The 15551-nt window shown below is 34.2% G+C and overlaps 1 protein-coding gene, 1 long non-coding RNA gene and 1 pseudogene across 3 annotated transcripts; all 3 read left to right on the forward strand.

The window, feature by feature from the left end:
* Positions 1-1425: 1425 nt before the first annotated feature.
* Positions 1426-6278, forward strand: LOC112751495 (TMV resistance protein N). Its single transcript, XM_025800648.3, has 6 exons — positions 1426-1956; positions 2049-3156; positions 3398-3727; positions 3839-4630; positions 4834-5364; positions 5891-6278. The coding sequence occupies exons 1-5, from the start codon at positions 1490-1492 to the stop codon at positions 5350-5352; spliced, it is 3216 nt and encodes a 1071-aa protein (XP_025656433.1). The 5' UTR covers positions 1426-1489; the 3' UTR covers positions 5353-5364; positions 5891-6278.
* Positions 6279-6976: 698 nt separating this feature from the next.
* Positions 6977-10161, forward strand: LOC112749303 (TMV resistance protein N-like; annotated as a pseudogene).
* Positions 10162-10644: 483 nt separating this feature from the next.
* On the forward strand, positions 10645-12206 carry LOC112751498 (uncharacterized). Of its 2 annotated transcripts, XR_011872874.1 has the most exons (4): positions 10645-10793; positions 10983-11093; positions 11933-12035; positions 12150-12206. It is a non-coding gene; the product is annotated as an uncharacterized lncRNA (long non-coding RNA). The 2 variants fall into 2 exon arrangements; XR_003176412.3 differs by lacking the exon at positions 12150-12206 and having other exon boundaries at positions 11933-12133.
* Positions 12207-15551: the final 3345 nt, after the last annotated feature.

Here is a 15551-nt window from a genome sequence, read left to right on the forward strand (position 1 = left end):
CCACAATGGTAAGAAAGAGTGTGCAATGATCAATGAATAAGTAACAACCTCTCCCTCCATCATTCTCTTCTCTCTTTCCCTCTCTGTCCCCTTTCACCATTCTTCTTTAGATTCAGTTTTTTACACCTAATTTTGTTCTCTTTCTTCTCATATAATCTTATCGTCTTGAGAGTAATAATTAAGAGAATAATAGTTATGAAAGGTGTCCCTTCCTTGAAATTTCGAGGCAAAAACTAAGTTCTACTTTACAAAATCAAAATATAATGTTTAATGACTTCCTCTTTTTTGTTGCTTTGTTAAGGATCCTAAGCCACTTTGATCTGCCAAACTAAAGGAGGATCAGCAAAGCATATCCTCTTTTAATACTAATAATTTATTGTTCATATAGAGTCTTGGACAGTAAATTATTGATGATAATGGAAGGTCGGCACCAATTTTTATGATGTCTATGTGTATTGATTGTGAAATTTTTTAGATTGGAACAAGTTGTTTTTTTTTAAATTACTATTAGATAAGCTTCAGCACTATCAAAGAAACAAGAATGATAAAAGATGGAACAATGACAGAGCAATATAATAATTATGCAAATTTTAAGGTAGGACACATACCCTTCGAGGAAAGAGCAAAACATGCTGAGGCCTGATTTCATGAGTTCATATTTACCTTGTCACTGCTTTACAAAATTATGAAATGAGGAGTTCATAGATAAAGACTTGGAATAAAAAATTCAGAATCTTGAAGGACAAGCAAAATATTATATATAAGACACTGACTCATTATTATTATATATAAAACGAAGTCTTATCAATACTTGTCTTCTTATTTTGGTCGATCGACTTGTCTTTTAGGCTTTAGCTTTGTACTATTTGGTATGTAGATTTCTCTGGACAAAGAAATCTATCAAAACGTTACTCAAAAGATTTTGCTCTAACAAAAACAACGTAAAAGATAAATTAATTCCTAAAAAATTATTAAATTTGACAAAAATAATCAAATCTTAACTAAAATTGTTTCCTTTAATAAAAAGCAGAGTTGGCTAATAGAAGAAATGAGATGGCATCATTACTTATTATGTGACATTATTAATTATTTACTGAAAAAGATATATGATTCACACATACCGACTTACGTTGTGTGATAATTTTTATTGAATTTAGATCAATTTGATTGGATTTAATTAAAAAAATACTTGTATGTATAGCAGTAGATTTTATGTACTTTATGATCAAAACAAATTTAAACAGGATAAAGTGTTCATAATTATAACTACCGTAAATAAAATTGATAATGAATTTGGATGAAGTTATATTAGGTATGAATTTTATAAGAAAAAACACACAACTCACTTTCCTCATGGCTCTGCATTCTCCCTTCTCACTAAATAAAATGAATAAATAATAGTCACAAGACTAACAACTCACACGTTAACTTCTCACTCACTTTCGTTGGTTTTTTTGTGACACTCAACACTCCAAGACACACTTTCCTCATGGCTCAGAATTCTCCCTTCTCATACGATGTGTTCATTAGTTTCAGAGGCCAAGATACTCGCTACAGTTTTACTGGCTATCTTTACAAACAGCTCTGTAACAACAGAATCCGCACTTTCTTCGATGATGAGGAGCTTCAAAGTGGAGAGCGAATCACACCCTCACTAGTCAAGGCAATTCAAGAGTCCAGGATTGCCATCATTGTGCTCTCTGCCAACTATGCTGCTTCTTCTTCTTGCTTAGAGGAACTGGTCCATATCCTTCACTGCATCAAGGGAAACAATCGGTATGTTTTGCCAGTTTTCTTTAAGGTGGATCCTTCTGATGTGCGCTATCAAAAAAAGAGTTTTGAAAAGGCAATGGCTAAGCATGAGAAGAGATACAAGAATGACATGAACAAGGTGGACAAATGGAAGAAGGCTCTGATAGAGGTAGCCAATTTGTCTGGCTATCATTTCAAAGATGGGTAACTACACTTCGCATGCTCCTTTCTGTAATTGTTTCTCATTATTACAATTTTAAATTGTAAAAGTATCTATGTATATGTTTGTCGGGCAGGCATGGATATGAACATCAATTTATTGAAAAGATCGTGGAAGACGTTTCAAGAAAGATTAGGCGTGTACTGTTGCCCGTCACTGATTATACAGTTGGACTAGAGTCTCGAGTGTCAAAAGTAATTTCACTTTTGGAAATGGATTCTGGTGATGGAGTTCTCATGGTAGGGATACATGGAATTGGTGGCATAGGAAAAACAACACTTGCTCTAGCACTTTATAACTCAATTGCTTACCATTTTGACGGTATGTGCTTTCTTGAAAATGTGAGAGAAAATTCACAAAAATATGGGTTGGTGCTTCTTCAAAATAGTCTTCTTTGTAAGATATTAGGAAAGGAGGAAGTCCAGATAGTAGGTGTTAAAGAAGGAAGCTCACAGATACAACAAAGGCTTCGTCAAAAGAGAGTTCTTCTGATTCTAGATGACATTGATGAGTATGAGCAGTTGAAAGCTATTGCTGGAAAACCTGATTGGTTTGGTCGTGGCAGCAGAATCATTATTACAACACGGAACAAACATTTGCTGACGTTACATGACATTGAAAAAACATATGAGGTACAAGGTTTAAATAAGGAAGAGTCCTTAGATTTACTTATTTGGAAAGCTTTTAAAACAGATATTGTTAGCCCCAGGTACGTGAATGTTTTAACCCGTGCAGTATCTTATGCTTCTGGACTCCCATTGGCTTTGGAAGTAATAGGTTCTAACTTGTTTGGAAAAGAAGTAGAACACTGGGAATCTGCATTACATCAGTATGAAAAAATTCCTAAGAGGAAGATCCAACAAATACTTAAAATTAGTTATGATGCTTTGGAGGAATATGAGAAGAATATTTTTCTTGATATCACTTGTTGCTTGAAAGGACAGAACCTGATAGAAATTAGAGATATACTTCATGCTCATTATGGAGATAACATGAGATATCATATTCAACGGTTGGTTGATAAATCACTCCTAAAGATTAAGGTTGGGGATCAAGTGACATTTCATGATTTAATAGAGGACATGGGTAAAGAAATTGTTCGACAAGAATCACCAAATATGCCAGGAAAACGTAGCAGGTTATGGTCTCATGATGATATAGTTCAAGTTTTAGAAGAAAATCAAGTAAGATTTATTTCAATGATTTAGCTTTCCCGACTTTAAATTTGCTTTATCACTTTATGGTATTATATGCTCACAAACCATCATAAGTTAATTATTTCTCATACTCTGATATTTTTTATGACAATATTAGTTCATTATTTCTCTTTTTATAATTTATACAACTTTTCTGATAAGTTCGTTGAAGTCTTTATGTATAGATATGTATTTTAATTAGTTCATGTTTTTAATGTTGTATCGAAAGGGGACTGAAACTATTGAAATGATCTTTCTGGAGTTTCCCTTGCAAAAAAGGGATGAAAATGAAGATTCAACCAAAAAGGAGAAAAATAAACTTGTACAAGTGGAATGGGATGGAAAGGCCTTTAAGAGAATGAAAAATCTGAAAACACTTATCATAAAAAATGGTTGTTTTTCCAAACGTCCCAAATATCTTCCAAATAGTTTAAGAATAATGGAATGGTGGGGATATCCTTCAAAGCGTTTTCCCTCTGATTCTCATCCAAAGAAGCTATCCATACTCAAGTTACCCAATTATCTCTTTAAGTCATGCAAGTTGGATAGCTTATCCAAGGCAAGTGTACTAAATCCACTTTTAAGATTTTGTTTGTTAGTAAACTCACATCAGGTTATTTATTTGATTGACTCTTTTTTCTGTTATGATGTTTTTTGTCCTTTCTTTCAGAGGTTGGTCGCCTTGAATGTTTTGAATTTTGACAACAGCGACTTTTTGGAAGAAATACCTGACGTGTCGAGTCTTGTGACTTTACAAAAATTATCGTTCAGTGGTTGTAAGAATTTGATTAGAGTTCACAGTTCAGTTGGTGTCCTCAATAATCTCAAAGTGTTGAAAGCTGAAGATTGCCACAGTCTTAGGACTTTTCCATCTATCAATTTGCCCTTACTAGAAATACTTATGTTATCTTATTGCTCAAATCTTGAGAAATTTCCAGAAGTAAAAGGAAAGATGAAAAATGTAGCAATGCTTCATCTGAGTGGCACTAAGATAAAAGATTTGCCATCATCATTTCAAAACCTTTGTGGGTTGTCCAGTTTAAGTCTGTGTGGTAAAGACTTCCCTAGGATACCAAGTGTGATTGTGAAGATGCCGAAACTGTCTACAGTTTTTATTTCTAAAATTCCCGTTTCTGTGACGTGGGCATCACCAAACAAGTTGGAGGAGGGCAGCTCTTCAAATGTTAGTAATCTTGTTCTCTTCCACTACAGTCTGTCTGATGACTTTTTTCCACTGGCTCTTGCATGGTTTCGTAATGTGAAAACATTAGACCTGAGTCTCAATAATTTCACAATCCTTCCCGAATGCATCCAATATTTTCGTTTTCTAAGCTCCCTTAGAGTTGATCATTGCCACTATCTGAAGAAGATTGAAGGGGTTCCACCAAACTTGAAACAATTCTCGGCTGTATGCTGCGAATCCTTGTTGACTCCCTCGGGCACAAGCGTGTTACTCAACCAGGTCTTTTTTTTCTTTTTCTGTAAAGCTAAGAATTAAGTGAGGGTGAAAATATGCAATTGTCAAATTTGTCAAATCATCTAACGGTTATCAGCTATCAACTTTACATGAAGACAGCTGCATAGGAGTCTTCACCTTATGTGAGGTTTAATAATGTTGTTATAAGGTATGTAAACTACTACTTGTGCATTATTTATGAATGGCAGGAAGTGCACGAGAATGGAAACACCGAATTTGCATTGCCTGGAGAATGTATTCCAAATTGGTTTGAGCAGCGCACGAAAGAAGGTTCTATTTCTTTCTGGTTTCGTGGCAGATTCCCTGCCAAAGATCTTTGTCTTGCAATTCTACTGAAGGATTGGTTCCGTTGGTCCCATCGTCCCCGCCTAAAGGATGTAACAACCATCGTGAGCATTAATGGCAAGCAAGTTTCCCGTGGCAGGGGGAGAACCAAAATGCAGAAATTATATATTTTTGATCTGTCCGTGACAAATAAAATGCATCATTTGGATGAAATATGTTTTGAAAACGAATGGAATCATGCGGAGGTTTCATTTGAACTTGAAGATGACGACATTATGGAGATTGGAATGCACATATTGAAGCAAAAGAGTAGTGGAATCATGGAAGATATTCAATTCACTGATCCTTATAGAAAGAGAAAACGAGACGATGAAGCTCTCAATAGTATTGCACAAGTTATGGAGGGAGAGGGACAGCACTAGTGTATGTCCAAGGTAAAATTATTCTGAGTCTCAGTGCTGCACTTTTGAGTTGCCCCATATTATTTTTATTAGCAATAACCTTCTGCATAAGTAGAACAATCTAACTGAAAGGGGCAACTAGGAGTAGAGTGCTTGATTGATCTTGTTTTTGATATTTAAGAAAACATAAAAAGGACACAACCTTCTTGTTTATTTCAGTAGTAACAGAAAAGAAAAAAAGAACATTATTGCATCATAGAAATCACCATGCTTGTGTACTAGAGATAACCGTTCAATCTGGTACATGGTTCTTCAAGAAACAGTTTTATATTACATTGAGTGATTCTGAAATTGTAACAAAAAGGCCAGCTAGGAATAGAAACAAGGTCTATTCTTTACCTATTCCTTGCTTTTCTTAAGATTAGATTAACAAATATCCAAGCCAATCCTCAGTTGCAAGGCAAATATGTAACCCTGTGGCCCAGTCAATTTGAATCTTTATTCTTTGCTTTATGTTGTTAAGTTGGATGCTTCTTTCATCCACTCATTTGCTTTGTAGACAAGAAAATAAGATGAAGTGTTGAGGCTGCCAATGCCAAAAGAGGCTGATTTTCAGTTCGATTCAGATGCAAGCAAGACTATCACTGATACAACCACAGCAAGCCCAAGTCAACTAAACGGTCCATAGGGAGGTTCAAGCAGCCCAAAAAGAGAAGCAGAGAAGAATCTGAGCCAATTCACACGATGGTTAGGAAACCTCCTAATAAACAATCATACTATGTATATATTCATTATTATAGACAATTCCATTCTTTTTTACCTTTGCTGTCATAAATTTGTGAATTCTGTATGTACTTGTTAGAAGTAATTTAAGACATGACTGTCATCTCTACTTTGTTCAAAGCATGACAAATGGAAAGTCAAGAATTCATAGGTCTTACTTTCTCTAAGATATATGCTCCTCACAGCACTAGGTCTTAATTTTTCTTTTCATTTGGAGGATGCATGCAATACATATAATAAACAGCAAGTTTGCCAAAGACTTAAATACAGCAACTAATTTCTTAGTGAACTGAATCGCTCATTAAATTCAGCAAGGAAAAATTAAAACCACCAATCAAAAATTCTTTTTCATATCCTAATTACACTTTATTAAGCTTTTTTTAATAAGTTGTTTTGTAGGAACAAAAGCTAATCCAAACATAGATATTACAAAAATTTAACTAATAAAAAAGACAGTTGTAGATAGATTTCTGGAAACATGTAAAAATGGATTTCATACACCTTAGGACATCAACTCAATTAGTCTGTATAAATGTGATTAATTAAAGAATTTTGGGATTATCACACATTTTCAAAATCAGAGTATAGTAATCACAACAACGTTTGTGCCAAAGAAGGAGTTAATAAGAATTACACCACACCGTAGCATACTAGCATAGCATAGTTGACTGACTGAGCCTTAGTTTTGGTCAGAGATGGACCAAAGGATTCAATAATGAATGAATGCAATTTCTGCGTGGTTGCTAATAAGTTGACTGACTGAGCCTTACACATATATCCTAATTTACTAATTTACTGATTTCTTTCTTTGGTTTTCATCATCATCCAACATTCCAACATATATCCTTCTTGCTTCCCTCTCATGGCTCTGCAATCCTCCACCTCCTCCTACTCTGAATGGAAATACGATGTGTTTATTAGTTTCAGAGGCCAAGATACTCGCTATAGTTTCACTGGCAACCTCTACAAGGCTCTTTGTGACAAAGGAATTCTCACCTTCTTTGATGATGGCGAGCTTCAAAGCGGAGAGGAAATAACACCTGCACTTCTCAAGGCAATTCAAGAGTCTAGGATTGCCATCGTTGTACTCTCTCCTAACTATGCTTCTTCTTCTTTTTGCTTAGACGAACTGGTCCATGTCCTTCACTGCATCAAGGGAAACCATCGCTTGGTTTTGCCTGTTTTCTATGAGGTGGATCCTTCTGATGTGCGCCATCTGAAAAACAGTTTTGGAGAAGCAATAGATAAGCATGAGAAGAGATACAAGGATCACATGAATAACAAGGTGGACAAATGGAAAAAGGCTCTGCATCAAGTGGCTAATTTATCAGGCTATCATTTCAAATATGGGTACTTTATATATACCTTCTTATATTTGTTTTATTTGTCTGATATTTATATTTTGAATTGAAATGACTATCTATGTAACCACGTGTCTTGATTGGGCCAGGGATGGATATGAACACATGTTTATTGGAAACATTGTGGATAACATCTCAAAAAAGATTAGAAGACGTTCAGCTTTGCCTGTTGCTGATCATCCAGTTGGATTGGACTCCCCAGTGTCAAAGGTAGCTTCGCTTCTAGATGTTGAATCTAGTGCTGGGGTTCACATGGTTGGGATATATGGTATTGGTGGAATAGGAAAAACCACTCTTGCTCTTGCAGTCTATAACTTGATTGCTGATAATTTTGATGGTTTGTGCTTTCTTGAAAATGTGAGAGAAAATTCAAATAGACATGGAATTGTACATCTTCAAAATATCCTTCTGTCAGAGATATTAGAAAAGAAGAAAATAAAGCTATCAAGCAGTAAACAAGGAACTTCAGAGATACAAAAGAGGTTATGTCAAATAAAGGTTCTTTTGGTTCTAGATGATGTTGATGAGCAAGAGCAATTGAAAGCTATTGCTGGAAAACCTGATTGGTTTGGTCATGGTAGCAGAATTATCATTACAACACGGGACAAACATTTGCTGACACTTCATGACATTGGAAGAACATATGCGGTACAAGGTTTGAATGCGGAAGGGTCCTTAGATTTGCTTCAATGGAAAGCTTTTAAAACAGATATTGTCAACCCAAGGTATGAGAATGTTTTAGCCCGTGCAGTAACTTATGCTTCTGGGCTTCCATTGGCTTTGGAAGTTATAGGTTTTAACTTGTTTGGAAAAGATTTAGAACAGTGGAAATCTGCAATGGATCAATATGAAAAGGTTCTTGATAATAAAATACGCAAGATACTTCAGGTTAGTTTTGATGTTTTGGGAGAAGATGTACAGAGTGTTTTTCTTGATATTGCTTGTTGTTTTAAAGGATATAAATCAGTGGAAGTTACAGCTATACTTCAAGCCCATTATGGGAGGGGTATGAAATATCATATTGGAATGTTGGTTGAAAAATCTCTCATAAAGATTGATCGTCAATTCAGAATAACATTACATGATCTAATAGAGGACATGGGCAAAGATATATGTCGAGAAAAATCATCCGAAGTGCCTGGAAAGCGTAGTAGATTATGGTTCTACAAGGATATAGTTAAAGTTTTAGAAGATAATCAAGTAAGTAATAGTTTTTTTTTTACTTAAGTTTATGAAAGACTTTTTTTAGCACATGTAATTTTAATTAATTCCTGTACTTACTTTTGTGTGATGAAAGGGAACTAGTGCCACTGAAATCATACATTTGGAATTTCCTTTATTTGGAAAGGAAGGAGGTGAAGATCCATCGGAAAAAGAGAAAAACGATGATGTAGAAGTAAAATGGGATGGAACAGCTTTTAAAGAGATGAAAAATCTCAAAACACTTATCATAAAAAATGGTCGTTTCTTCAGAGGTCCCAAATATCTTCCAAATAGTTTAAGAGTATTAGAATGGAGGAGGTATCCATCGAGATATTTTCCCTCTAATTTTGATCCAGAAAAGCTTTCCATACTCAAGTTGCCTGAATATCTCTACATGCTCCCCAAGTTGGATAGCTTATCCAAGGTAAGCGTACTAAGTTCATTTTTATGATTTTGTTTGTTTGTAAATTCACATGATCAGGTTTATTTAGTTTTATTTTAGTTTGTTCATTAATTTGGTTTGTTTGTTTTTTTCTCCAGATGCCGATCACCTTAAAAGTTTTGAATTTTGATTCCAGTGATTATTTGAAAGAGATACCTGATATATCTAATCTTCAAACTTTAGAAGAATTTTCTTTTGAAAGATGTAATAATTTAGTCTCAGTTCACAGTTCAGTTGGTTTTTTACCTAAACTTAAAATATTGAATGCTGGAAAGTGCCCCAAGCTTAGAAGTTTTCCACCTGTTATTAATTTGCCCTTACTGAAAACACTCGGTCTATCTGGATGCTTAAGCCCGGAGAAATTTCCAGAAATTCCAGAAGAGATGGAAAATGTACAAACGCTTACTTTGATTGATACTGGCATAAAAGATTTGCCATGTTCATTTTGTAACCTTTCTGGATTGTGGCGTTTGAATTTGATTGAGAATGAAATATATAGAATACCAAGTGTCATTGGCATGATGCCACTCCTGTCTGTGTGTAAAATTAACTTACTAGGAAATAAGGGGAGGATATCAAGAGAGCAGGAAGAGGGGCTTCATGGAATATTCACTCACTCCCTCTCCTCTTCACGTATGTTTGATCTTTGTCTCAAAACAGTAATTTGTCAGATGACTTTTTTCCACTAGCTGTTGCATGGTTTCCCAATCTGTATGTGTTAGACCTAGGAGGCAATAATTTCACAGTCCTTCTTGAATGCATCCAACAATTTCGCCTTCTATACCATCTCAAAGTGGATGATTGCGAGCATCTTCGGGAGATTAGAGGGATCCCACGAAACCTGGAAATCTTCTCAGCAGTAAACTGCAAATCATTGAGTGAGAGGGGCACAAGCGTGTTACTCAATTAGGTATCGTTACTTTTTAATAAGATGAGTGCTAGGGGGACAGCAATTTTTGTGATTTGTAGCCATCAAATAACCATCAATGATGATTTTAATGGTGTGAGATTTCATCCAATGGCTCACTTTTCTTTGCTGGTTACATGCTAGCCTGTAATATCCCAAGGTTTTTTTTTTGAAACATTTTAGATTTACCCTTATCAAAATACCCATTCTACCCTCATCCTTTTTATCAAACCCTAACCCTAATCTCAAAATAAAACTCACCCTCCCTCCTACACACATAAACACACACATTTCAGAGAAAGAGGGAGAAGGAACGGAAGCAAAGAAAAGAGAAAGGGGAGAGTGAGGGAACGGAGAAGAGAAGAGAGGAAGGGGAGGCTATCCGCTGTCACTGCCATCGCCTTGGAGCACGCCGGCGTTGCGCCTCACCGCCGTGGAGTCGCTGTCCCATGCGTCACCGCTGGCGCTGACGAAGAGGGGAGAGAGTGAGACGTTGAGGCAGAGAGCTGCTGCTGCGGGAAACGCGATGGAGGAGAGGACGCCCCCAAGCTCTATCGCGCCTAGTTGCTGCCTAGCACGCCGTCGGAGACCGCCGTTCCCTCACCACTGCTGCGTCGCCGTTGATGAAGCTGTTGCCGCCGCCGTGAGCCACGAACAGAGGAGGGAGAAGGAGGCGAGTTCGTGAGGGAGAAGAAGCAGCGCTGCCACCTTGCTGCCATACCTCCTTGCTGCCGTCGAGCTGTCTGCTGCCATTGTTGCCGTTCTGGTTCGCTCTTTTTCCTTGAATCTATTTCACTTCCATATCCTGCCATTCTGATTTTATTGAACCTCTGGTTTACCTTGGATTTTTTAGCACTATTTCTTGTTGTCTTCCATTCAATTTGAATCCAATATTTTCTTTGGGTGCTATGATCATTGACATTGCAATAAGAAATGGATGCTGCTGTTGTTGCAGCCGCAACTTTTCGCTGCCCGGTCCAAATCCTCATTTCATTCTACATCAGCCCTCCTCACCCGTTAATTTCGCGCTTCGGGTTTGGTCTCTTTGGTCCCTTAGGACCACGTTGTGAGTAGATTTTACATTTATAATTATTTGGCTTTATATCTATAATTATTTTGATACATGCTGTTTGAATTTATGACTATAATTACAAGTTACCAAGAAAGGATTTGAATTTTATTTTAATAATCGATTTATTAGAACTAAATATTTATCCTTGTTAAACTCATTTTAATATGCACATGAGACTATATATTTTTATGAGACTACATGTATGTTTGAAGAAGTTTTATAGTATTTTAAATTATTTGATTTTATTTGAATATGTATTTTTGAAGTATTGAAATTTGGTTGGTACTCACTTATTTTGGAATTGTGAAACATGTTTGAAATACCTTAAGATTGAGAAAATATGATTGAATATGATTCGGATGAGAAAGTATTATCTGATTTGATTTGATTCGATACCTTATATATTTGAAAGATCAAAGATTTGTTGTATTTAAAATTTTCTGTTTTGAATTGGTTTGGGAGGCTCGTATTAGAAAACCGTAGTTAACGGCGGTTATGACGTTAACCTAGATGCATCTGGCTCAGACCTCAGCTAGCAGGGGCGTTGCTAGCCTAACGTGTAGGCCACACGTTAGATCTGTTATTCCGTACGGACACACTAGAGGAAAGGGCTACCCTTAGAGGTGGAGCCACCCAAGTGTGGACTATTTGATTTGATTTCTGTATGATGACTCCCTTATTGATTCACTTATTATTATTATTATTATCAACTACTGTTTTCTAACTAAAATTACTTTGATAATAATGTTTATATGGTCTCATGTGGATTATAGATGTATTGTCTAGTCACTGAGTTGCAAAACTCATCCCTTTTTTTTAAAAATATTTTTCAGGAACAAATGCTTGACTATGTGAGACATTCTAATCAAGAGTCACGATCTGCAATGAGTATCTATTTTGTCGAATTTCTAGATGTATATGCTCCATATGTCACAGGCAGGATCCAATCATTCTTAATTATTTTAAGATTTGTTAAATATATAACTATTTATTTTAGAACTTGTAAAATATTTGTAATTTTCTTATTCAACTTATATTTGAGTTTGTTAGGCTTGCTAGGGGATTATTTTCCTAAGCGCCGGTTATGACTCATTTTGGGCCGTGACAAAGTGGTATCAGAGCTTAGGTTTCATCTGTGTAATATGGAGCAAGTGTCCTATGGTAGGATCACAATTGTATAAATAGAAGCGCGCCTATTTCTACAAATTGTGAAACTATCAAAGGCCTATAGGAATGTTCTTTTTGTCCTCTATGTCATTGTTGTCTTCTGATTATTGAGATCATGCGTCCCCTGCCACTTCTTATTACTCCTGTCCTTTTGTACCCAATCTTGACATATCCTTTCGTAGATTTTCTCGAATGTGTTTTTGCAATGGTTTCAGCTTTGGTTCCAATTCGCAATTTCTCTCGTAGCTAGTTCTAATTTTCTCCGATTTTGTGAATGTGTGCTTTATTTTTCTTCGTCTTTGGGTTGTTCTCTATGATTTCTAATGTCAGTTCACGAGTTACTTAGAAGATTCGTTCTATATTTGCTGTGAATTACCATCCGATTCCCTTGTAGAATTGTATTTTGATTTGTGGATTGCATGAATTTGCTGAGTTTCTGATCGAAATGCTTTGTTCTGGATTTGATAAGCAATATTGGGATTTTTCTTCTTATGTTGATAATCTTTGAGTTATAACATAATTTTGATTTGCTTTTGATTCTTTCTTTCAAATCAATAATTTTGAAAACTGATATTTAGTTGCTCAAGAAGAATGACTATGTGATGAAAGATATGAATATAGTGTTTTTGTTGTTTGTTCGATTGATAATTTTCCTTACTTAACTGTAGTGAGTTATTTGGGTAATCAGTTAGCTGGATCGAGAGTCTTTTCCGATTTAAAAGTTTGTTTGTGCTTGTCTAATTTGATGATCCGGTTCCGTTATGGTTCAATCTTCAAGTTGCCAAGCACTCATTGATCGAATTAACGGAACTATTTCTGGCTTGATAAGTTGAGAGAAAGATTATGAACACTTTCTTTTTGGTTGGTGATTATAAGATAAATCTTGCTTTTGGCTAAGATATGAAACTTGAGAATTTTCTTAACGCTTTGCTTTTCTGAATATTCTCTTGATCTCAACCATTGTTCTTATTTTTAGAGATTTAGAAGATTTGTTTTTTTGGTCTGTATTGCCTTGTGAGATTGGGATTGTAGATCTTAGATATTAAAAAAAGAATTGTTGGCAATTTCTGACAAAGGAACTAGATATTCAATTATTTCTTAAAGTTGAATAAATTCTTTATACGAGTTTTTCTCCTTATTACATTCAACTACTTATTATAAACCATACTTTTTATGAACTCTTTAATAACTCTAGTTTTAAACTATCTGATTTCTCAACGAGATCTAATGTTTCATGATTCACATTTGATTAGGTTGGTGGAATAAAATAATGTAAGTGAAATTATGTACTAAAGTACTAATTTGATCTATACAATGGTGCTTGAAAGCAAAATTTTACTAGGATTGAAAAGAAATTAACTATCTTAATACAATAATATAGAATTCTTGTAAACTTTGTTGCTTCTAAATTAAAAGTGGAAATCAATATTAAAATAACTTGAGATTTTATTAGAATAATCATAACATATAAAGACTACTTTGATAGATTTTCAACAAGTTAGGATTTTTTTTAGAAGATTGGTAGTTTGAAATGCCTGTGCTCTGGTAACAAAGTTGCTTCTATTTTTATTATTCGTATTACTGAGTATTTATATGTTATAATTTTTTTTATAAATACAATTTTCGTTTTCTATTATGGTACATGATATTGTTGAATATTTTATCTCTAGCCATTGGAAGAGGTTGTTTCCTATGAATTGTTATTGTGGTTATTGCTATTCAAGTCATCATTGCGTGTTGATTGATATTATTATTGCTCGTAAACAGTAAATTCTTGCATATTGATATAGTTAGGATTCGAATTTCTATTTAATAGAGTGACTCAGTAATGTTTTATCAGGTTTTCTAGTATCTTTCTCTTTTTATCTCATTGTTATTATTATTGGTCTCTCACATAACTTTTTTTTTTCAATTCAGTACGCCTTGCATGATATTTTAGGTAATTTGATATTAGAAAATCACGTCTTTATTGTTTTTACATGATGACTTTGTAGATGGTGTTCTAAATTTGTTTAATTGATTTGGTTGTTATTAGTAGTAGTTAGTAGTAAATAGTGGTGTTGTTTTGTGATTGGACTTCTGAGTTTCTTGTAGTTGTTGTTTTTGTGCTTGTTAGGTTCATTTTCGGGTTGGAAATGAGTAAAGAATTTGAAAAAAAAAATTTCTCATGATATTATATTTTCCAAAATAAGGCAAGGATTTGAGAGATATATTTTTGATAGTTAGATTTAAAAAAAAAAAATTTTTTACTATCATGATTATTATTTCATGTTAATAAAAGATATTTTAAAAAAAAATATAGCTTTTAAATTACTAAGGTTTCTCATGGTATTCAATTTTATTGGTAAATCTTTTTATCAAAAAAAAAAAGAGAATACCACAAGACGATAGCATTGTGAATGTGATTAAAAATATCAGTTACGCAGCGTGAATAGAGATGCACATTAAAATGAACATGGAGATTCACGACTACAAGCTTGACGTCCAAGTTTATTAATTTCTACATGTTTTAGTTTTTGCTACCAAGAGTATATATATATTTGAGTTTGTCTTTAGTTTATAAGTTTTAAGTTCAGTTAACTATTTATAAAGATGAGTTTTCTTTTTGGTGTTTTATCCTTACAAAAAATTAGGATCCATACTAATTTCATAAAATTCTTTTGCTATGTACTTGGATTATGTTAAAACCTAAATTATGTTTGAAGATTTTAGACAAAAAAAAAAAGTAGCAGTTGTTATAACTAATGTTAGTTTATGTTAATTGAAATTACGTCAAATTTTAGTTTTATTTTCATTATCTTACATGTGCGTTATTCGTAAATTAGGTTATAATTGTATGATCAAATGAAAACATTTGAGTATATTTTACAATAATAATAAGTTAAATTTACAGGTGAATTTTGGCCTTGAGGATAATGAGATGATTGCTTATGTTTTTTCGTTATGTTTTATGTTATTTATCTATTATTTATAGTCAAAAGCTATTAAATTTTATTCTGGTATATTTAATATTTAAGGTCATGGTAATAATTATTCCAAATGGTCTTTGTTAAAGAATCCTAGATAAGAGAAAATGAGCATGTTAATTTTTTTGTGATAATTACTGTTCTTAATTTTCATAACTGTTCAATTGTCTTTTTAAAAGGTGCGGTCAAATCTTCAATTTGTTGTTTTGCTTTGCTCCTCAGTTATTGTCTTTGTCTTGTTGCTTGGGATTTTGATTTACAACTGTTGTGTGTATTTTATTTACGTTATATGTTTGTTGCTATTCAGTTTTCTTTGCCT

This window comes from Arachis hypogaea, chromosome 15, assembly GCF_003086295.3.
Source record: "Arachis hypogaea cultivar Tifrunner chromosome 15, arahy.Tifrunner.gnm2.J5K5, whole genome shotgun sequence".
In the NCBI taxonomy this organism is placed as follows: Eukaryota; Viridiplantae; Streptophyta; class Magnoliopsida; order Fabales; family Fabaceae; genus Arachis; species Arachis hypogaea.